The 22924-nt window shown below is 39.7% G+C and overlaps 1 protein-coding gene across 2 annotated transcripts in view; it reads right to left on the bottom strand.

The window, feature by feature from the left end:
- Positions 1 to 7895: 7895 nt before the first annotated feature.
- SUCLG2 (succinate-CoA ligase GDP-forming subunit beta) overlaps positions 7896 to 22924 on the bottom strand; it is a 135242-nt gene continuing 120213 nt past the window's right edge. Inside the window, exons 10-11 of one of the 2 annotated variants that reach the window (XM_072876271.1) lie at positions 17354 to 17474; positions 7896 to 9861 (exon numbers count right to left, since the gene is read on the bottom strand). In XM_072876271.1, coding sequence (XP_072732372.1) covers positions 9746 to 9861; positions 17354 to 17474 — 237 coding nt within the window. In that variant the 3' untranslated portion in view covers positions 7896 to 9745. The remainder of the gene's footprint in view (positions 9862 to 17353; positions 17475 to 22924) is intronic. The other variant, XM_072876272.1, reaches the window with a different exon arrangement.

Below are 22924 nucleotides of genomic sequence, written 5' to 3'. Positions count from 1 at the left end.
AACAGGGACTGTCCAGGAGGACAGAGCAGCAAAGAAGACAGCAAGAAAAGTGAGTCCCTCCTGGGTTCCCAAACAGCCCCGCTCTGCTGAGATACCTGCTTTAACTCCAAACACGACCAAACAGTAAAGCAGTGCAAAAATCCCTTGTGAAGAATTCTGTTGGGGATTGTTAGAGGAATAAACAGAGCAGAAGGAATGGGGAAGAGATGCATTTTTAAAGCTTCTCAATTAGTTTCTAATTGCTGGCATCCAGCCAGGCTGGAGAGGCAGTGAAGGGATGGGAGCCGAGGGGCCGCAGCAGCTGCTCCCACCGCAGAGTCCCCCCACGGCCGGTGGAACAGAAACGCCAGTGCTGATCCGGCTGGGAGGGCAGCCTTCACCCCGCACGCCCACTCGTAGCTGAGCCCTGAGAAATGAACCATTACACTGTTATGGATGTATTTACTGTGCCTAAATAATAAGTAGAATTTTATCCAAAAGTTGTTTTATTTTTACCAGTCTGGTATCTTTTGTTCCTTCTGGGGAAAGACAGAGAATTGATTGAAAATTGAAGAGGGAAAGTGTGGTGGAAAAATCCTACCCATTAAAGTTTTCATCACAATATTGCATTTATCTATACTACAAGGAAAAGCAGGAATCTTCCAGGAATCCTTTGGCTCCAAAAATCAGTTCTGACAGTTCAGTTGTGAACACATCTAAATGTTGGCCAAATTTTCACACTTCAAAATTTTCATTTTACCAAGAATCAAAATTTCTGGTAAAAGCTTTCAGACAAACATTTCCAATCAGCAAATACACCAAATTGTGTTTCACCTGTCTGTGTAGGTCACAAAATCCTTCAAGCAGTCCCATTAACAACTCCATTGCTGCCCCTGATGGAGTGCTGCAAACATGTCAGGACTTAGCTAATATTTACCCAGAATGTCTTTGGTGTATTAACAGCATGTTCAGAGTAAACTCCGCTGTCCGGCCTCCCCTGCTGAAAGGCCTGTTATGTTCGTTCAATAACACACATCAATTTTAACATTGGTTTTCTACAGCAGAGATATTCTACAGTGACTGGATTTGAGACATGCTACCAGAGGACACATTCACAAGGCATCTTTCCACAGTCTCCATCACCCATCCTGTAAAAATATCAGGCAGAAAGACCTGGCGAGCACATTTCCAGTTTAGAGGCAGCTCAGCTTCACTGAAATAGGAGGGATTTACAGACATGGTAGGTCTCAGCCATCTCTCCCTAGTGTTAGAGCAGACACAGCACTGCTATGCTGGGAGAGGAAAGGGAGTTATTGCAAGCCATTAAAGTAGCACCTACTCTTGAGTTGCCAAATTAACGTTTCATTGTGAACCACATATAGCGAGTTAGGGATGGGGGGCCTGGGTCGGTCTGTAGAGATATGACATAGCTGGTCCTGAAGGCTGGGAGTGACACAGGCATTTTCTGAATTACCCGCTTTTAATACCCATCTTAGAAGAGGCTCGAACACAATGTGTGGGTGGTTCTGTTACAGCAGCAACACACAGCAGAACAAAAGGGACCGTACATAAAAGTCCTGCTGTACAGGCTGCAAACATGGGCTTTGCTTCTGCTGCTGTTGCTGCATTTTCAGATCTTTGCAAGATCTGGAAACGACTGGGGAAGAACTCGAGCTGTGATGTGAAAAAGCTCAAGCTTAATGATGAAACCCGGAAATCAATCGTTAGAAGGAGGCACAGCTCTGGCAGACCCCTCCACGTCTTTTGAAAGGAAGCCGTTTTCAAAGGGCAGCCTCATGAGGATGGAGATGGGAATTTCCCAACTAGGAAAGCCAAAGGAGCTGTCATGCAAGAACAGGCTGCCTTCAGTGGACCAGCATGACAGCAAGAATTCTTTAGGCCTGTGAGCAGCAATTTCTACAACAGGTATAATCCAGAGGACAGTGGAAAAATCAATAGATGGATAATGTTAAGGAAATCAATAGGATTGAAGCTCTAAGGCTGAGTTGTACACATGGAGAACTGACACTGACACTAGTCTGCCATTGTCCTCAAAAGTTTTGTCTTGATGAGGAAGCACTCAGCATTCTGGACATTGGCATGAGAGCAGCAGTATCCTGCACCCTTCACGGTGATAATGGAAAAAGATTCATTCTCTTGCAAATTATATTCTGCATGTCTGAGAAAACTTACTTTCTGCTCTGAGTATTCTCTGAAGTGAACTTAAGGACTGATTACCAGATGTTCAGCGGACAAGCTGTGGAGGTGTGTTATGTCAAACATTTCACCAGGGCTACAAGACAATAGTTATGGAAAATTAAATGCAAAATAATGTATTGCTTCATTTTCCCTGTGTTTTGCACATGCTTGTTCAGAGCACAACTCAAAGGGGATTAACATCTTCACGTCTGAAGTGTTGTTCCTCCTGCTGTACAATATGGGAAAAGCACTTGGGAAAACAGTAGAAAAAGCCGCTGGCTTAATGCTTTCCAATACCTCAGGAACTCGGGGTTTAGGCTGAGTAGTGCCAATCAATGAAGCTGAACTTCAGTGAATGGACAGGTTAAGAGGGTCCAAGAAGAATATTGGGAATTTGTCTGACTTCCTATTAATACTGGTTTCTTTGGGCCAGCCTTAGCAATTTCTACTGACGTTGGTCAGAAATGCTCTTAGGAATGCTGCAGCCAGAATTCCTAAAAAGCTCCTCTTTTCATGTTTGCCTCAGAAAATGGAAAACCAAAAGGGGCAGAGAGAAAAGCACCCAGCCAACCTCAGTGTGAGGAAAAAGAGAGGGCAAGTTCACAACTCAGCTTGCCCAAACATCTCCAGGAACTCCCTGTGCAGAGCTGCCAACACCGACCGGCTTCCCTGGCACCCTTTCAGAGGTGAGTCACCTAACCACCTAACCACCTATGCAGGAGCAGAGGATTTTAGGCCCAATATCTGCTGATGACAAAGAAAGGATTTACACCTCCTTAGTAAAGTTTGAGCTGGTCTGTACATGGCACAGAGGTGCAAAAGGGCAGGACCCATGCTGGTCTGCGTTTGCTATGCAAATGCCATCTCACCCATTGCTTGGTGGCGGAGGGAGGATGAGCCCTTTGATGTTCAACGGCAGTGCTGCTGCTCTCCTATTGAAACGCAGCATGAATCCCTCCAAAGCTGCAGGTTGTCTGTTTTCACAAGCCTGGCTCCCCCACAGACCAGGATATTACAGCTGTAGGAGATTAACACCACGCTGCTGCCAATATCTTTTGAATGAAGCCTCTGGTCCCATGTAGCTGGGGCAAAAGGTCAGTTCCGCTAAGCAAGCAGCACAGGTAAGGCAAGGCACCAAATACCATTTATTTCCTGAACTGTGCTGCCTTGCAGCGTAAAGTCTTTTAACGGAAGCAAAAGGGAGAGTTGTTATGGGGACTGAGCTGTGGACTATTGGCCAGTGTTCAGTCATGGAGCCAAACAGAGCAGTGCTCGTGAACAAAATGGCATTTTCTAAACCCCTCTACTGACCCGTCTGTGAAACAAAGGAGGAACGTCTCTCCTAAGTACTTGCTGCAATGCCCTTTCTTGCCTGTTATTTTTTATTTCTGTTTTGGAGTGGCTGGAGACCAGCAATCGGCATCTAGCTGTAAAGAGGCTGCCACATGCAATTACAGAGGGAAAGTCTTGAAGGACACAGTGCCGAAGCAGAGAGACATTTGAAATAAACTTAAAGGGAACAGCTTTGTTTAGCTGCTTGGCCTTTTGCTGCCCTGTAATTCTTTATGTCGATTATAATGGAAAGATCAAATTTCTCATTTTCCCATCTCTGTATCTAGAGAAATGCAAAAACTCTTACACTTGATCTCTCCGAGCCCTCCTTTCCCAGATTCACTTACCGATACTTTGTCACTGTCACCTCTTTGACGATGGCCTGCTTGCATGCATGCACATGTTCAGAAGAGTTGCTCTGGTAAATACAAAGGACCCAGTTTCCAAATCCCATCATGCTGCACATCCCAACAGTACTTAATTCGTAGAGTAACCTCTTTCTATCAGTTGCTTCCTTCTCTCCAGGGTTGGCTATCCCTGTTAGATTTCATTACAAATTATGTGATTTAATTTGGAATCGAGGTCCAGGCTATTTCCCCATCTATGCAGACACAAGGAGGTCCAGAATGATGCATCTCCTGTGCCAAGATGATGGGAGAAGGGAATACTGTCCTCATGGATTGCTCTTGCTTTCTCCTTCTTGATGATGTGGGAGTACTCCAAGGACACAAGGAAGGCAGATATGGGAAACCATCACAGCTCCAATGTGGAGCTTCGTCCTTGGAAGCAGTGTGAGATACAGAAGACATGTGGAGCAGAGCCTTCCCTGAGGCCCAGTGAGGATCCACCTGCCATCCCCATCCACTCCTGTGGGTTCCCTCCCAGTTCTTTGCCCTCTGCCTGCCCATCAAGGCCACTTTGTACTTACATAAACAGCACGTGGAAAGGGTAGGTCATCAGAAGCAGCCTGCATTTATTCGCACACCAGAACAGAGGTGAGTCCTGTCTCCACCCTGGCACTGTGATCCAAGATACACAGAAAACCCTTTCCTTCTTCAATGCTCTAAGTCGTATAGAAAAGGAATGGCCCCAAGAAATGGAGAGCATCATATGCGATGCAATGTTCTACTATTACTGGCCCTGCACCACTCAGCACCCACAAACACGGGCAGAATAGGGAAATGCAAAAGGCCAAATTCACATTTGCACTAAAGATCCTTCTGCAGTCTGCAGGAGGGGGCTACTAGTCTTCGATAAGCCAAATCTTATCTCATAGTAGTTATCTCTGAGGAATAACATGCAATAATCCATGTATACTTTTATTTTTAATCTTTAGCTGGTACTTTGTGAGGCTGAACAAACACACAGATTTTTTCAGGATTCTACCAAGGGTGCATCTGTCTCTGGATGAAAGGATCCTGACATCAAACTGACTGCAGCTGGGCTGGAAAAAGTTTTAAATCACTGCGATCAACACAAGTTTTGCACCAAAGTACAAATACACATACCATGATTTCCTCTGGGTGACAGGCAAATCCTGTTATTCTATTTATGAATGGGCCTCATTAAGTAGAAAAAAAACTGTTGGTGCAACCTGTTCCTTTTTAAATTAAACATATTAAAGTTGATAGATACCCCTAATTCTCTGCTCAGCCTTTTATGCATTGCAGTAACACTGCTCCTATTGTTAGGGAAAGTCTTGAGTTTGCATAATCTGCTTTTCATTTCCCTGGCAGCTGCAGATCATTCTTGGTGACTAAATTAAAAACTGTTTCTTTCAAGAATCCACCAGATCTGTCCTTCTTTTTCCTCCCTCTACCTAACAAGTTAGGAAGAAAATAAGAAAACAAAACCTTACCAACAAGCATTAAATCCTATCAGATCAGGCTGGAAGGTCACCTCATCCATCCCTCTGCCCTCAGGCAAAAATCAACTCTTCTTAAGCCACCCCTGACAGATGCTCATCTAACTCTATAAAACACCCATTGATGATTTCACAGCCCGTTCCTTGGCTTACCTCATGGCTGCAAGTCTGACCTAAATGTCCCTTACCACAGTCAAAACTCCTCACTGCTTGTCCTGTCCACACTGGACTTGAGGAAGACTATTTCTCCTTGAAGAAGAGTATTTCTTCTCTCTTTGAAGCAGCCCTTTACATGCGTATCAAGCTTCCCCATGCTTTTCGCTCCTCTTACCTCTTACGAACATATCTGTCTACAACTTTTCTGAAACACAGCCCCATTTCAGAGCCCAGCACTCCTGAACAGGTAAGTCAAACTGCTCCTCAGCCCATTTCTGCTCCTGCGTTTACTCCTGTTGTATATTAGTGAGTGGAGAACGCAGGAGGCTGAGGTCTTAGCCTCCCAGGAGAGCAATGGACAGGTAGGGAAGAGGCATTGAGAGGACTCCAGGATGGCTTTTAGGCTGGCGTACACCAGCTGCACCCGGTCGCTGATGCCTGCTGGTAGCACAGTGTTAGGCTGGCGCTGGCAGGTGGGCTGACCAGAGCACACCCAGTTCCCAGGGAGGTGGCTGGACGCTCACACAACCCATCCAGCTCCCGACCAGCCAGCCCAACCATGCAAACCTACCAAAACCCAGTGGTGTGGACTCTGCCAGTTTTGAGGACAACACCGTAAGTAGTGAGGAAGCACAGGGAGTGAACTATGTAGGTGGAAAAGTAGGGAAAAACCCAGGAAGTTTAGGAGAGGAAGGGGAAAGAATCTGAGATGATAAATCAAAACGTGCAATGACCTGCTTTCCCCCACTTGCCCCTTGCTAGAGCTGACCTTGACTTCAAAGGAAACTCCAATTTTCTGAAAGGCAGCAAAAAGAGGGCATGAAATCTTGCAGTCGGTGCAGAGGCTTACAGCAGCATCTAGTACTAGCATTTTACATGTCATGTAATGAAGCACTAAGCCTAGGATCTTTTTGGATTTCTGTAACTAAGTTGACAGCTTTTATTATAGGATGTGGTTTTGCCAGCACCTAGCCTTGTGCACACAGACTTCCCGGCTCTTCTGCCCCAGCGAGGCCGCTCAGACCTGTGTTTTCGGCCACTCTTAGTACACTCAGCTAGTACTGTGCTCAGCTCTCAGCAGGAGAACCACCCGGGCCAACCTGACACATAATAGCCAGCGGTTATTGTAGGTGGCCAGGTCTGAAAATCCCCAAGGCCACCAGGCAAGGCTCACCTTGGAGGACAAGGCAAGCTGCACAGCACTGCTCTTGACCAGGCAGGCAGACTCTGCTGCGAAGGGACGGCCCTGCTCGGGATCTCATCTGGTGACCGATTTGCACTGACAGGCTGTTCCAATCACAGCAACTTTGCACGATACCAGCTGCTTTTCCGGATGTAGGGAAGAACAGGCCTGACAAATAGGATAGTAAATGCACGTTAAGGACATTACTCCAGAATTCCCAGCTGTTATACTTTCACTGTGAGGATGTAAAGGTATCTTGTTAAAGATGTAACAAAATGTCAGCATTAACAGTTTCATCCTGTTTTCCCTTCTAAGTGCCCAATCCTACAAAGCTTTATTAACGCAGGCTGAAATTTCAAGATTTAAAGGCTAACTAAATCCCACTTAACTTTCACAAAGGGGATTAACTGGAACTTAGCTGCTGCTTACGCTGCTGTTCGCTTTCTGCAGGAGGGGCAGTTCTCATGTTTGTGCCTTTTGGGTTTAAGCTGTAACAGGCTGGCTGGAGCGGAGCTTGCGCCCAGCCCCGCTGCGGTGCGGGGCAGCAGTGCGTGGACAGCTGCTGAGGACAGCAAACCGCACTCTTGCCAGGCTGTGACTCTGCATGCTTGAGCAGAGACAAAGCATCCCCCTCCAGGCATTGCGTTTACTTGCAATTTATAACAGCTAAAAGCACAGGAAAAGTAACTATAACGCCTTTCCAAGGGAGACCGAAACTAACTTTACACATTTCCATACACAGAGAAACGTCCCATGCAAATAAAAACAAACCAGTCCACAACGCCACAGCAAGAGAGGCTCTGGTTACAGAGAGCGAACACTGCCTTGGTGCAAGTGAAATGCCAAACGTTCAAAAATACAGACCCAGAGCTTATGAAATTTTCCATATGACATCTGAAAATTAAAAATTATACTGTTCTATTCTGTATATGGCTTAAGAAGAATAAAACTTGTATGTACTGTCATTAGCCTACATATAAGAAAAGATATATAAATAGACATAAAAAGATTGGGTTTTTTAGATAAAAAGATTTACTTTTTTAGATAAAAATACCCGATTGAAACTGAATTCCTATGCATTTGATTTCACCCACCTGTTACAAAATGCTGAATGGAAGAACACAGAATACAATAGATAAATTAAACAATTTTATATTTTATAGAAAGGACAAAGTCACTAAATGGGTTCATTTTTACATTTATTTGACGAAACAGTGTACATAGTGTTAATCTTTGCAGAATAATAATCATGTACACGCACAGTGAATGGTTTTGAGACCAGAAGTTACAGTGTGCAACAACATTGCAGAAACAGTTCTTCCACAGAATGCTTCTATTTCCAGTATTAAAATATATAAAATAGCGTGACTTTTTTATTTATTGTGGTGAGGTAAACATTTCTTCCTTCAAAGCAGTGTGCTCCTATGCACCTTCACGAGGACTGCTAACGACAATACCCTTCTCCTTCATTCAGTCAATAAGTACATACCTAGTGGCATATTTATTGCTATTCTAATGGTCACACATTTTTTCCTTGAGCAATATGTAGAGAAAGGAATGGAGAAGAAAAAACCTACAGTAATTGATGATAGCAACCTATCTATACTATTTGTGTCAAGAGCCAGAGATTAGTGCAGATAATTTATTTTGAATATAACAGTTTTAATGGAAATGTCAAGAAAAATATATTTACATTTTTCTAAGTAGAACACAGTATTGATTAGAGCCGCTCAAAAATCACAATTAAGAATTTATTAGAAAAATTTTTACCTCTCTGCACATCTACAACACCAGATCATAATATCCACTCATTTCTTCACTGTTCAAATTTATTGATGATTTTCAGCACGTAATTCCTGGGCTGAGTGAGATTTGTACCGAGTTCTTTAGTTACACAAGCCATTTGGTATTGTCTTCTGTTCCCTGAATGAATGATTTGTGTAACTAATAGCTTGAATTTTGACTGTTACAAAAGAATATATAATCAAAATAAATCTCGGTCAATATCTGAGTACTGAAACTTACATTTTTTTTCTTGTACATATTTTTACTGATGCCTGAGAAATCAAATATTTTAAAAATGGAAAAGTTCATTTGTGTTTTATTCCCAATAAATCAGAAATGGTTTTGGGAAGATAAATCAATTGAAGAATACTCCATGCTCCTGACAGAAAACTGCTTCAGGTTCTCACCTTATTTTAAAACCTCACAGCAGTGACATACTTAGAAAGAGGTTATTTTAAAAAGTTAGCAGCCATTTTCTTACTGGCAGACACATCCTCCTAGAGCTCTCTCTGTATAGCACTGTTACACCTAGAAATACTGCACCTCATTTCCAAAAACTAGAAAATAAAATGAATCACATTTCGCTGGTTTATAGGCACAGTATAAGAATGGAAGGTCCTTTCACTACCAACTATTCAATCCCATTTCCTATTGTGAGGTATACTTTGGCATCTACAAAAGAAAATCACCTTAAGGCAAAATGTGTGATTTCTAAAAAAGAAAATAAACATTATTCGTTTGAATAAAAATAGATATTGTAAGCACAATTTTTTACATTATTGTAAAAGTCCATAAAAATATAAACCCATTATTAGTTTGCTGACTCTTTACAATATAAAAAATGAATGAAAATATTGTGAAATAGGTGGACTACATGTGTTTGATTAAAGAACAATCCTGTTGATAGAAGTCAATTATTAATTATTGTATCTTATCATGAGTTTATCAGTGACAAGTTTGGAAGGAAAGCAGAAAAAGAGCTTTATGAAGTGAAGAATTAGTTATTACAATTCTGAACAACAAAATTACCAAAATTAGAGGAAAACGTACAAACTTTTTGAGAACACAGCTGCAAAACTTCTGAAGCCTAACTTGCAAGCCTATGGCCTGAGTTTGCCAAGTATCACCAATTAAGTCCACCAACACTGATGACTGCTTAGAAAAACTCCACTAATCCTCTCTGAAATAACAACAGGAATGACATCTTGTGAAACACACACACTTTCCATGAGAACATCTTCAAGTTGTTATTTTTTTGCCACACTAGCTACCGCCTTCTTTGCTGCATCCTCAAGGTCATTTGCAGACGTGATGGGGAGTCCACTTTCATTCAGAATACGCTGGGCTTCATGAACATTTGTTCCTAAAAAAGAACATCGACTATAATTAGTAATTAATATTAATGAATAAATGAGCATCTTCTATTAAATCTCTATAAAAAAAAGCAGTTAATGCTTCAAACTACACATCATTTCAGTTTAACAACAGATTCAGTGAGTGGTTTGGACTGAGCTGAGAAGAAGGAACTCTTAATTTCAATGACAATTTTGACAGACAATGCAAGCTGGTGATAGCACTTGCATCCACAAGAGGGGCTTTGTGAAGATTAGAGGGTCAATCCAAAATCCCCCAGAATCAGTCGGGACATCTAGCAAGAGCCGTGGATAATGGATCACGTATCAGGCCTTTAAGACACTCCAAAGATTTAACACATTTATTAGCAACAATCAGCTACAGCTAATCAGCAGTCAGTGAATCAACTATAGCTAAAATTCACCCATGTGAACTGAAAGCTGCAAAATGGGCTATTGGAAGGTAAAGATTTTGGTAATACTGAAAATCTAACTGGTTTTGAGTTGCTATTGAATACACTTTTTTGCACTTCTGCTAAAAAAGGGGAACACAGAGAGTTCTGAAGCATTCAGCATGACATCGTTCCCTCCTCTGCTGCTGCAGTATATTATCCCATGTGGAAGGAGACTGTACAGCCATACAGTACAAGTGCTCCATTTTGTACATAAAGAGCTCAAATTTAGTCAACAGATTACATGCACAGTAAAGGAAAAAACCATAAATCAAAAAAAGATATTTCAGGAAAGCATGTTTTTCACACTGTTCACTTGTATAAAAACAAGTGCATCACCTTCCCATTTACTCTAGCTCTTTCTTGATGGAAAACAAAGACAAACAGAAAATGTGAGTTCTCCAAAGCTTTGATCACTGATATGTTCTGCACCACAGAAGAACCTGGAGTCAGATATCCTACTGAGGAAGCAGAATCCATGCTTTGGGATCACACCGCTAGTCACAAGCACAAGACCCTGAGCTGATCCTCTTTAGGATCATTTCTAGCCCCCTCCTCCACATCAAGTTCCTTGTTCATTTGCCATGTCAAAATGCTTAATTACTTTGTAATTCCTAGACCTAGCAAAATGAATTTTAATTATATTTGGAGCTACACACTAATTATACCCTTAATAATTAACCAAGCAAGGAGCATACTCTTTACTATGCAACTTCCAGCATGCTCATTTTAAAGGGTGATTTGGGGTTTTTGGCAGACTTTATAAAATGTCTGAAATTGTACAGCAGAAGTAGAGAAATTCAGAAGTCTGTTTCATCAGCGTGCTCACATCAGGATTCCCACTCCCAGCACTGAAAGAGACCCCAGACATCTCTGTCGCAGCAGGCCCCAGCACTTTGTGAGAGGAGAGGCAGGTGACTGGAAGAGGAATGTGGGACCCCATCTGCTAGCTGTTTAAAAGCACTGGCAGAAGAGGTCATGCTTCCCATCGATACACAAAGGACACACTGTGGGACTTGTGTAGGAAGGTCAAAGACATCTGAAATCTCTGACAGAAGGGGGATTTGGTTACATAGTAACATCCAGAACTGTACAGGACTTCTCCTACAGAAAAAAGAATATTATGGGCAAAAAAGAGCATAATACTTGATTTTTTTTCAATCATCCTATATAACGTAATTGCTAGTACGGAACTGTACAGGGAAGTCAGAAGGCATTACGAAGGTTCTCTTCTCTGTTAAGTTCCTCACATTTGTATAGCAATTCCCATCAAGTCTTGACAGTTTTATCTATATTTAGATACAAGTGTGATAAACATTTAAAACAGTCAAGGTTGTACTGATCTCTCAGATAGGATTCTACAAGACAAAGTGTTGCAAGGAGAAAAAAAAGGAAAGAGGGAAAAATTTTCCTGGAAATTTTCCCACAGACAGAAAGATTATGCTGTTTGTGATAACCACGTATTTAAAACTAACTTTTGCTCTTCACTAAGTGGCCAATATAAATTTACTAACAGGTCAGAGTGGGAACAATACATTGGATCTATTCTGCACTGCATTGATTGCTCTACACACCACTTGCCTAACATGCATTACAAAATCAATACAAAACACAGTCCACTAAGAAGGGAGGGGGGAGTTTATGCAGACAAATGAAAATATGAAAGCTGAAAAAAAATCTCACTGCAGTCAAAAGAGTAAGGATACACTTTGTATTTATTAAATAAAATACTGTTTTATAGACAGGCCATACAACTAAATATATTTTTCAGCAAGCATTTATTTTGCTGTAATTTTCTTCTTTTAATGATCACTTTTTTTCCCATTGTGTTATTTTAGATATACGGAGAATACAGAAATTATAATAAGATCCTGCTGAAAGCAGAGGTAAGAGTTTTAAAATTAAACGTTCAGAAAACACTGGAAACATGTACGAATCTACAAAAGGTATCATCTTATTGCAGTAGACGTTAAAATAAACAAATAAATAATCCCACTATTCTAACATTAACCTCCTGCCACTGGATGGTGTCAGAGAACTGTAAACAGAACCCCACACACAGGCTATCAAAGTAACCTGCCCTTCACCTACACTGTAGCCGACTGAGAAATGGTGAAAATTCACAGGACTGAAGGCTCTAGGGCTTTTGCGGTTGTTGCGGGGTTTTTTTGTTTGGGTTTTTTTGTTTGTTTGTTTGTTTTTAAACTCTACTCTATTAAGGGAATAGCTTTCTGATGAGAAAAAGAAGTTTTCTCCCTCTGACACATATTACTGTCAATGACACTCCATGGAAAAACAGGAAAGATGTAATTTTATCAGCAGATACTTTCAGGCTTTTTAATCTAAATATCTTCCTTCTGTAACTTGGGTTCGGAAACAACCTCTCTGTCTGTGTACATACCATCGCTCACATTTACACTTCTATTGCCTTGAAATCTCTGCTTTCACTAGCAAAGCGAATCTATTCAACTCACTACCTAAAAATCCTAGTAATAAATATTCTATCTAAGCATGCTTCTATAAATTGTAAGATTATACCAGCACACATTGTTACAAACGAGTCAAGAGGACTGCACAAGTTGAACGAAAACAAACAAATAAAACATCCCCAACCATATGTCAACAGGATTTTGATAATGTTCATTTATTCATTTGCACTGTCATCAAACCATTAGGAACAGGCTAAATTGCCACTGTTTAATGCTGACGGCTGGAGAACATGCAAGACTCTGCAATGCCATTTCTAGCTTTTCAGGTAAATAAGATATAAGGGGAGAAGACACAGTTATATACATTTGCTACCTCCTAAGAAATAGAAGACTAACATAAAAAATAATCTGATCTACCCAAAACATTCTGCTATGACAAAATATTTCACAATATGCAGTACGTCTGAGAATATTATTGATGTGAACACATTGTGACCATGTTACATTACCAACAGTAATGGTTCAGCTTTGATATGCTACACCGATGAGTATATTAAGAGCCAAATTTCACCCCCTGGCATGGATCCAGGTTATGTCATTTCTGCTAGCCCATAAGCTGGAAACTCACAGCCTCTCAGGTCTCGAAGACAGAGGTACTGGAGAATAAGGGACAAGGTTTAATTTGAGGTTTGGCTAGCGATAAGCTTTAAGTAATAATCTTTAGCTAGGGAACCTATGAAGTTTTAGGGGCTCACACATCTTGTAGCTGTTGGCTCTGCAGTCAAGAATAAAACAACTTTCACTTTAAAAATTGTCTCATAAGAGACAATTAAGCCCTTTCTGTTCTGTCCACCCCATTTGCCCTTTTCTATCTTAAACTCTTCCCAAAGAATACTTTAACCTTTTCCCCTGCCTCATGTTTACATCCAAACTGGGAAAGACTCAAACACATTTAAATTTGTGCTGAATGTTTAAACCCAAGATGTCTGAAGAGGTTGATATGAATAAAGTTCTAAATGTGACTTTGCAATACCCCATTCTTCTCTCTTGATAGGCAATTTGGGATACTAAAAATCACAGGCATACATACTAAACCATATTTTTGAGCAAGATATACAAATTGGAGCAAAATTTCACTTATGTGTAAAACATTTCTGAACATATTAAAAAAAATCATTAGACTCTGAAGAACACAGACGATCACAAATCACATGGCTGAAAATATAATAGGAAATTTTGGATTCAGACATTTGAATAAAAGCCAACTTGCTTCTAGCTACATTCAACATATTAAGTAGTTCTAATTCCTCCCAATTCTTCTTGTCCTATGACCACAGAAGCAGAGAATTAATTTGTTGAAAGACAGAGAATGTAAAATTTCTAGCATAGGAAGAGGATTTCTAATTCACAATTCTTTTTTATTCTTTCCTCTTTTCATCTAACTCTGAGCTACATAAATGAGAAACAAGGTTTGGCTTCCATTCAGCACTGCTAGTTAGTTTTCACAAAACTTAATTGAAGTACATTACATTTTAAAGGGGAAAAAATGCTGCATAAAACCAGCAGAAGTTAGTTTTCTACATCTGTAAAAGATAAAATTTGGAATATGTGGTTTCTCCATTTGTCCATAAGCTTTTTAAACAACAATAATCCCACTTCTCAGCTGGTGAGTTCTTTACTGATAAGGCAAGTAAATACATGTAATTATAAAGTTACCATTTTCAAAGAGGAGAGTAATCCTTTCTTTATCCACTGGTAAAACAGCTCGTAATTATTATACAACTGAGAACAAAGATTTGTCCACAGAATCCTGCTAAATCAAGACAGATTTGACTGATTAAAACTCTAGTCATCAAGACATTTGTAATACAGTGCATGCGGGCAAAGAGTCTTTAAAGTACAGGTCACAAATCTGTTAGATTTATGGGAAAAAATCATGAACCTTCTGTTGGAAAAATGTTCAAAATGGAAATCAAAAAAAGTGCTTGTCCTTTTTTCTCCTTTTGAAGTGTAAAATGTTACTGGTGACGTTTTAAAAAGTCTTGGGTAGCCTTATTACTTCCACAGTACTCATTATTAATTCAAAATCCTTATATGTTTGGATAACCCGGTATGAGTTCAAAGAAGAACAACGAAGATGATTAAGGATCCAGAGGGATTGATTTCTGAGGAAAGATTAAAAGAACCATATATATATATATATATATATATATATATATATATATATCTATCTTAGCTGGGTGATTAAGGAGGCAGAGAAAGCAGGAGTTACAAGCTAAAGATTTCTAAGTACAACATCTGAAGGCTGGAAACATCATAGCTCTTTGTTTAGGATGAATTGATGGGTAACACTAGGAATAAAAGGAGGAATTAAAAAACTTTTAAGATTAATATTATGCAAAAGGGAGAGTTTGCTGTATCATATTGGGACAGTTTCCTAGAGAAAACATGGTATCGCCATCTCTGGAGTCAGCAACTAGTCTAGGAGAAGCATTATTACAAACCTAGTAAAGAGTAACCAATCATGGGAAGATGACCAAGAAAAGATGTTTGCATTAAAATCTGTGTTAGACATTCTGAAGATTCACCTTCAGCCTCTGTGGATGAAGCAGCACACGACTCTCATAAAGGTCGCAGGCACAAGAGGAACAGGCACCATGCAGTCACCTCTGCAGGGCTTTGTGCAACCCCCAAGCAGAAGCACTCCTGCTCCACACCTTCTCTTCCAGACAAACTCCACAGTGCAGTAGCACCGGGACTCTCCTCGTTCAGCCCAGGGACTGCTTTGCCTCTTGCAATCTTCCAGAAGTCACGTTTAGAAAAAAAAAAGCACCCTTAACTTGTGTACAATCATGGAAGTATTGAAAGTACTGGAGAAAGGTCAAGAAAACCCAGTGGCAGACCTAGCAGACTGCAATTTAAAATGAGCAAGTTGATTTTCTTGTTTCTCTTACACCAGTTTCAAATATTGCAATAGAAACAACTTGCAACTATCTTGTACATAAGGAAAACTAACATCTTTTCCAATATCTTCACTTAAAAAATAACAGCTACAATAGATGAGAAGTCTTGCAGATCTGACAGATAAACTTTTTCCCAGCTATGACAGACAGGAAAAGTTTTTTGCTATGACAAAAAGCTAAACAACATTGCCTAGAGCTGATAAACAATGAGATTTTATATTATGAAACTTTCCTGCTTCTAACCAACATCCATCAGTCTCTCCTTCATCTGTATTAAACTATCTACTCACTCTCTTAAGGCGTTTAGTGGTGCTGCATCATCCAAAGAAAATTTTCACAATTTGTTTCTAAAATCCATTTTAGAGTATTTAAATTTTCCTGCACTTACCACAGCAAAAGTCTACCCATGTTAAACCAAGAATGCACTCTGGAAACTGTTCGAACCCTGCAGTGAAACGCACAGCAGAACTTTTACAGGACAAAATTGCATGTCACAGGCTGTGGTCTCCCCTGACGTGAACTACGTATCATGCGTAATGTAGCGTGAGAATGAGGGATGGGAAAACCTTGCTTTCTCATGAAAGGCAAAACAAGTACCCCCCCTAACCAAAGGGCTTGATGGGTAATCTGCATCTTCATGAGTCCTGGTGACTTTATTTTTTGAAAAGGAAAAAGTCTGTGTATTCAGAACTTTTTTCCTCCCCCCTCTATCATAGTGTTAGAAAACACCTTATTGTCTTGTATCTCAGGTAAATAAAAGGATGAATTTCCTCCTTTCACCACCAATGCTGAGTGATAGGACATTTTATGCTCTTTACACACACCCAGACATGAAGATTGATGTCTTTCAGGAACAGGCCTTAAAAAAAGAAAAAAAACCCAAACCAGAAAAACCTCTATTTTCCAAACCTACATAGCGAAAAATAAATGTTTTAAGCTTATCAGAGTTATGTGCCGATTTCAGTCAAAGCACTTTTTCGTTCAATGGCAGAAGAAGAATCTCCCTTCCTCCTTCAGGGTACTTCTCAGAAATTAGAGGCAGAACTCTATATCCACTGCCATTATATTAAAGCCAATAACTGCCAAAGAGCGCTCTTCCTTACCTCTCTATTACTTTTTTGTTTCCAGTTTAACAATGCTGGATGTACTAAAAAAATATTCCTTACCATTACCAAATCTTCTGGTTTTTAATGGATTTTAGCTGGATTGGATATTTGGGCAGAAGAACATGTTACTCTCACAAATACTGTTTCTAACATCTTTCTTTTAATTATGACATTGGAGTAAATTTAAGAAAACTGTATGTTGCTACAGGTTTAGCAATAATGGAATTGCATTCAGTAAAAATAATTTGAAAAAGAAATACCTTCCAGTAAACAGAAACTTGCATAAAATAATTTCTATTTGCAATGCAAATGTTACAAGCAAAACCATAATGCTTTCATTGCAAAATTTCATTGCTTCAAGTATGACCAGGGACCAGGAATACAGAAATATGTAAGGAAAGAGTTTATTGACTTCAGGTAATGCTATGGATGAAGAACTGGACATATTCTTATTGTGTGAGACTAATCTGTTCAGAGCTTAAAGATCGAAGAAAGCTGAAGTGGATTACTGTGCACCTGAGGACGATTTTTGTCTGAAACCATTAGCACTCACCTTCCAGTCTGACCACCAGAGGTACTTTCAGCTCAAGCTCTCGGCAAGCTTTGGTAATACCATTGGCTATAATGGCACAGTTCACGATCCCACCAAAAATGTTTACAAGTATTGCTTCAACCTGTAGGAAAGAAACAGAGTAGGAAATATGTGGGGGTTTTGTTTGCGTTTTGTTTTGGCTTTGTTTTTTAAATAAACACAGGTAAAAGATCAAAACCAGGGTACAAATTCACCTCTGTCAGGCAGGTTCTCATTTATGGAAGGCACAAGCTTCAACTCTGTACTCAAGAGACCTTGATTCTGAGTCTATTGTTTCTGTAGTCTGTAGCAGTGATTAATTGCCTTGGTCTAAACTGGCATGGTAATTAATGTCATAAACGCATTATTACACAGAAAAGGGGAATTTCTACTGGTAAGTATAAATAAAAAGAGATTAAACAATCTATATTTTGGATTTTTTTAATGTATTGAATAATCATCAGAGGTTGGAGCTCAGAAAACACAGTGTATGAATGTGTGGATGCACATGCAATGAAATATTCATGTGGACACTTCACAAAACAATCCGGATACGCACTTTATCATAAGCAGTACAGAGGAAAAGGTAATATACTTGCCCTGACTTGATAAAGAGGAGTAAAAATCCCTTCTAATTAACAAGGAGAGGCATGTAATGAAGAACATTCATTACAACAGATTGATAACCTCAAAAAACTGCTATTCATCAGTTTCTGGAAACTGAAATTCCTGCACCCAATTCACAGTTAAATTACCTTTCACAACATACAAGACGAATACATACAAGGTTTATTTCGTACTTGGTAAGGTAGTATAATATTGAACCCAAGTTTATATATCAGGCTTCCCACCACAGCTTATTAAGTCAAGGGGGACACCATACGGATGCCGCTATGCTGTTTCTCATTCCATAGTGGGGCTAATCCACAACATTCGGGGTACTCTACAATAAGCTTCACTGGGTGTCACAAACAAGCTTTGCCAGAATCATGTTGACTCAAAAGAAGACAAGATAAAGAGGGGATTAGTTTTGAAGGAATGAAATATCACTGGATTTCACTTGTGCATGATGTCAACCACAATTATGCTTAACTCATTGCACAAGATGAACAGATTCACTTTGCCCACCTCCAGGTAGCGAGACTCATACCAGCATCAAGAAAATTCCCTGCAGTCACGCATGTTTATAGCTCTGTACAATCAGGTTTAATATTTCTCTGCAGACAAAATGTGACAATTAACTCCTGTGACGTGCAGTCACCCACACAGATTGAAAGCTCACCACTGTTAGTAATACTGCCATCCACAACGCAGCAATAAAAAGAAAAAAATCTCAACAAATACTTTGCTTCCCACATGAAATCAGCTCACCAATATCCTTCAGTAATACCCTAAACTGCAAAAGCAACCTTTACTGTAAACATATGCTGCATTTACATTGCACTATAGAACTTCAATGCTAGCAGAACAGTCATAAAAAGAAGATAGCAATGGGACCACCTTGTTGACATCTCTCTCATCACCTGCTGCTGCTTCCAGCTCCAAGACTTCTCATGATGCTGCCCAAAAGTGGCCAGAACAGCTCCCATCTGACCATACGGGACACAGCACCATTTTCTCCTCTCAAGCTTATTAGACACCAACTCTTTCATCTAGTTTTTCAGTGCTGATATGCTAGGATGCTGCCTGCCCCTGCTACTTTACACCTCTTACTATTTGCATTGGAGTCATTCAATTAAGATTTGCTCACTCTTCTGGGCATCCTGATACTACAAACAGAATTCTCGTGTGCATTTTCAAAGCACAAAACATCTCTAATGCTTTATAAGTAGAACAATAATTAATAATAAACTCCCTTAAAAATCCTGATATCCAAATTTCTCCCTCTGAAATTAGGTACGATGATTTGGTACACATGACACCAACTGCTCCAGGTCATAGAGCCTGCACAGTAACAGCCTGCATATGGCTCATGACATGGCTTCCTCGTCACACACAGAGCACATTAGGTATCAGAAGGAAATTAATAATCCGGTTAAATCAAAACATACAATTTAATTGATTTTGTAACTCCTTCTTACAGTTTAGACATCAGCCAACACTTTAATGTCATGTTAAATGCATGCGTTTACCAGTCTAGGGTTTTCTGGATATTAAGTTGGCGATGCCATTGCAATTATTTGTTTCACCTTTGTGTTGTTCTAAAATCCTTAACTTTGTAAAATCTACCAACAGTGAAACCTTAGAAGGCCCCTTCTCTGCCTTGCTCCTACTGTTTGTGCACATGCAAACATTCTTGGCATTAGGAGGTAAAAACACATGAAAAAATCGAGCTCTTCAAACTCTTACCATATTAACCCTTACGGTAGAGACATATCTATGCAAAGCACTTTGATGTTAAAATATACTAGTGAAGGATTCTACCAGCAGGACAAGCCACAGACACTGTTCCGCCCTTTCTAATACATGCTCCTAATTCAGGGACATTGCACCAGGCATGTGACAGATCAACTTAACCAAGTGTGTTTACATTATTAGAGATAAGGAGGAGGATTTTATGCCCAGTACAGATATTTTAATTCCTAGTGCAGACATACTCATTTAAGGATCTGCTTTTCAGCTTTCAAGCTGAATTCTAATCAGGTCTTCTAATCCATTGGCAGCAAAAGGAAAAAAAAAAGTTGAAGGAAATTAGATGCAGCTTGGATAATTGATGTTTGTATGCTTGGCTTTAATAAAAATACACTGTTAAATTAGAGAGGAGTCTAAAAGGATTCAATCAATAAGAAACTGAATCAGGTAGAGAATTCAATCTTGGGTTTTATTGTAATCTTGCAAATAAGACGAAAGATGAGTCCAAATGATGCTGAGATTCACTTTAACTCCACTGAAATTTGTGAACATTGTTTATATATGCTTCTGTAGCCTGACTAGGTCTTGCATTTCCAGCTGAAAGAACTTTAACATTCAGACCCAGTAGATGGATGAAAAGGGTTTCAGTATTTCATGTGCACAGAGAACGCACAATATCTGTATTATTTAAGTCTATAAGAAAAATAAACCTCCCATTGTATACCAGATTCTTCACATATTAACACGGTCACTATCTAATGCATATGGACTATTAGACATATTAAGGAGAGGGCAAACTGTCTACATATAAGACAGGTTACTTAACAGCATTATTATTCTAATAACCACTTTTACCCAAGAGCATGCCTTATAAAACTATTTTGTATTTCAGCAACATTATTAAGGAAACTAAAGATAGCAGTACATCCATAGGTTAGGTTCTTTCCATCCACCAAAACAACTGACAGATGTGGAATCACTATCAAATGTACTCGTAGCTGATTATGGACTCCTCTGGAGAAGTGAGGGAACCCACAACAGCATGAAGACATCACCATCAATAGTGGTAACAGCCCGCAGTCTGCTAGGTCTAAGCACCAATGCTAGGAAGCAAAAGTGATAGCAACTAAGCGAGTGCTGCATTATCACTGTCTTCATGCTAGATACGGTATTGAATCTTTGCAAATACTGGAATACTCATTAATCCCACAGCTCCTAAATACTATATGCATATATATGCAGACACACAGATAGCCTTTTCTCTCTTTATGTAAGCCATTAGATACATTTATGTATAGCTATATAAAATCTATGTTGCTTTATTAATAAAACTAACAGTTTTCATTTACAGTGACTTTTTGTTAAAGTGAGCCTTGACAAAGCCTGCAATTCTGCTTTGAATGTTTGGCACCAAAAAACCCCACCCCAAATAAGTGTAATCGTATACTAACTGAAGTAATGGTGCTAGGAGATTACTGTTAGAATTGTATTGGATCACCGACATAATCCACAAGGCTGCCAGGTTCCACGCAACTAAGGGTATTTTACGTACAGCAGAAGCAGCTTTAGCATACCTGCCTGCACTCTAAAAAATAGATATAGTGTGTGCGCATTTACAATATCTTCTTTTTTTTTTTTTCTCTAAAATGTTCTTAGCCTTAACAAAATGCACACTGACATCTGATCATCATACACTTAAGGATTAATACAGGCAGCACCTATAAAGCATTCCACCTTTCCTACAGCCCATTTATAAATCTATACACAGGATGTCTCGCTGTCTGCAGCCGCTGCATTCCAGTCTGCTGAATATCCCTCAGAGTCCACACTGACACTACAAGTTCTGTACACAAAATCAGAGAGGACAAAAAGTTGATGCGTGTGAGTTGTTATTTCTCTTACATTTTCCACCTTTGTTATTACCACAGAACAATTACAATAGGCTTAGGATAGCAGTGCGCTGTGGTACTGAACAATGGCAGATACTTCATACAAGGTAAAGCTCTGAATCTCACATAAAACAGACATCCAAACGTGAATGCAATTAACTTAGGCTGAGGTTTCATAATCATTTGAAGATGATCTAAGTATGGGCAGCCACCAAAGAAGCTGTCTTGCTTTCCCCCTCCCTCCCCCTGCACATAAACACCGTTCTCCTGTGCTTGTATCAGCATCTGAGCCACGCGGATGCCAAAGCAGCTCCTGGATCCAACTGAGCCGGCAGACACATGAGCACTGGCCCTGAAGTGAGGAAGAACCCCCAACGTGCTGTTAGGACCCGGGATAAGGTGGGAATGCGGAAGCCAGCTGTGAAACCACTTCTTTAGCTATTGTCTTTCAGGATCAGAATGAGTATTACTTATGTACAAAAACATGAGGCCAGAAATACAACTAGAGAACTGTCCAATAAAAATCAAACCCCAAATCACCAAGACCATGACTGCAACAGCACAGAGCTCTTCTGAATACTACTGAAAATGTATACTAGAACATAAGTGTGTTTTTTTAAATATGTGTTTTAAAATACATGTTTTAACAAAATATTTCAGGATGGCTGACATAGCTCAAAACCATAATTATTCCAACATTCAGATCCCTTTAATCAAAGTTCCTGCTAGTGTATTTTTTATGAGAAGCTCTTTCAAAAAAACCCCATTATCTCATCTGATGACAGCAGGAAAGACTTGCGACAGTTTTCCAACTATTAGCAGTGTCAGATGCATGCCTTGTGACTTTGTATGCATCTTTTCCCTTATATGCACACAATGCATGAACACTCACACAGTGAACTATAAGTATTATTATAAAATCACCAATGTAATCTCTGACCTTGCTGTAAATTGTTGCTCTGAAGCTCAATCCATTTATTTTAGTTGAAAACAAGCTATTCAGCAACTGTCAGTAAAACTACATCTGCAGCAAATTAAAAGCTACACTACAAAGAACTTGCTTAGTTTGCTTTGATTGAAATCTGAAAAAAAACCCCACCTTTACATTTCAAGCTAACTGAATTCATTTATTGACCACTCCTAACTCTTTCATCAGCTAAAAGTGTACCCAGACAGTATGAAGCAGACTATATTGTCAAGTTTTCTTCTCCAGGACGCCACAGGTCACATCTACATGGAAGACAATGGGTTTGCATGGTACAGCTGGCAAACATGTTCCTGTGTGGAGGCTTCTAGCATTTTGTAAATACTG

This window comes from Ciconia boyciana, chromosome 11, assembly GCF_034638445.1.
Source record: "Ciconia boyciana chromosome 11, ASM3463844v1, whole genome shotgun sequence".
In the NCBI taxonomy this organism is placed as follows: Eukaryota; Metazoa; Chordata; class Aves; order Ciconiiformes; family Ciconiidae; genus Ciconia; species Ciconia boyciana.
This window is presented reverse-complemented; position numbering and strand designations above follow the sequence as displayed.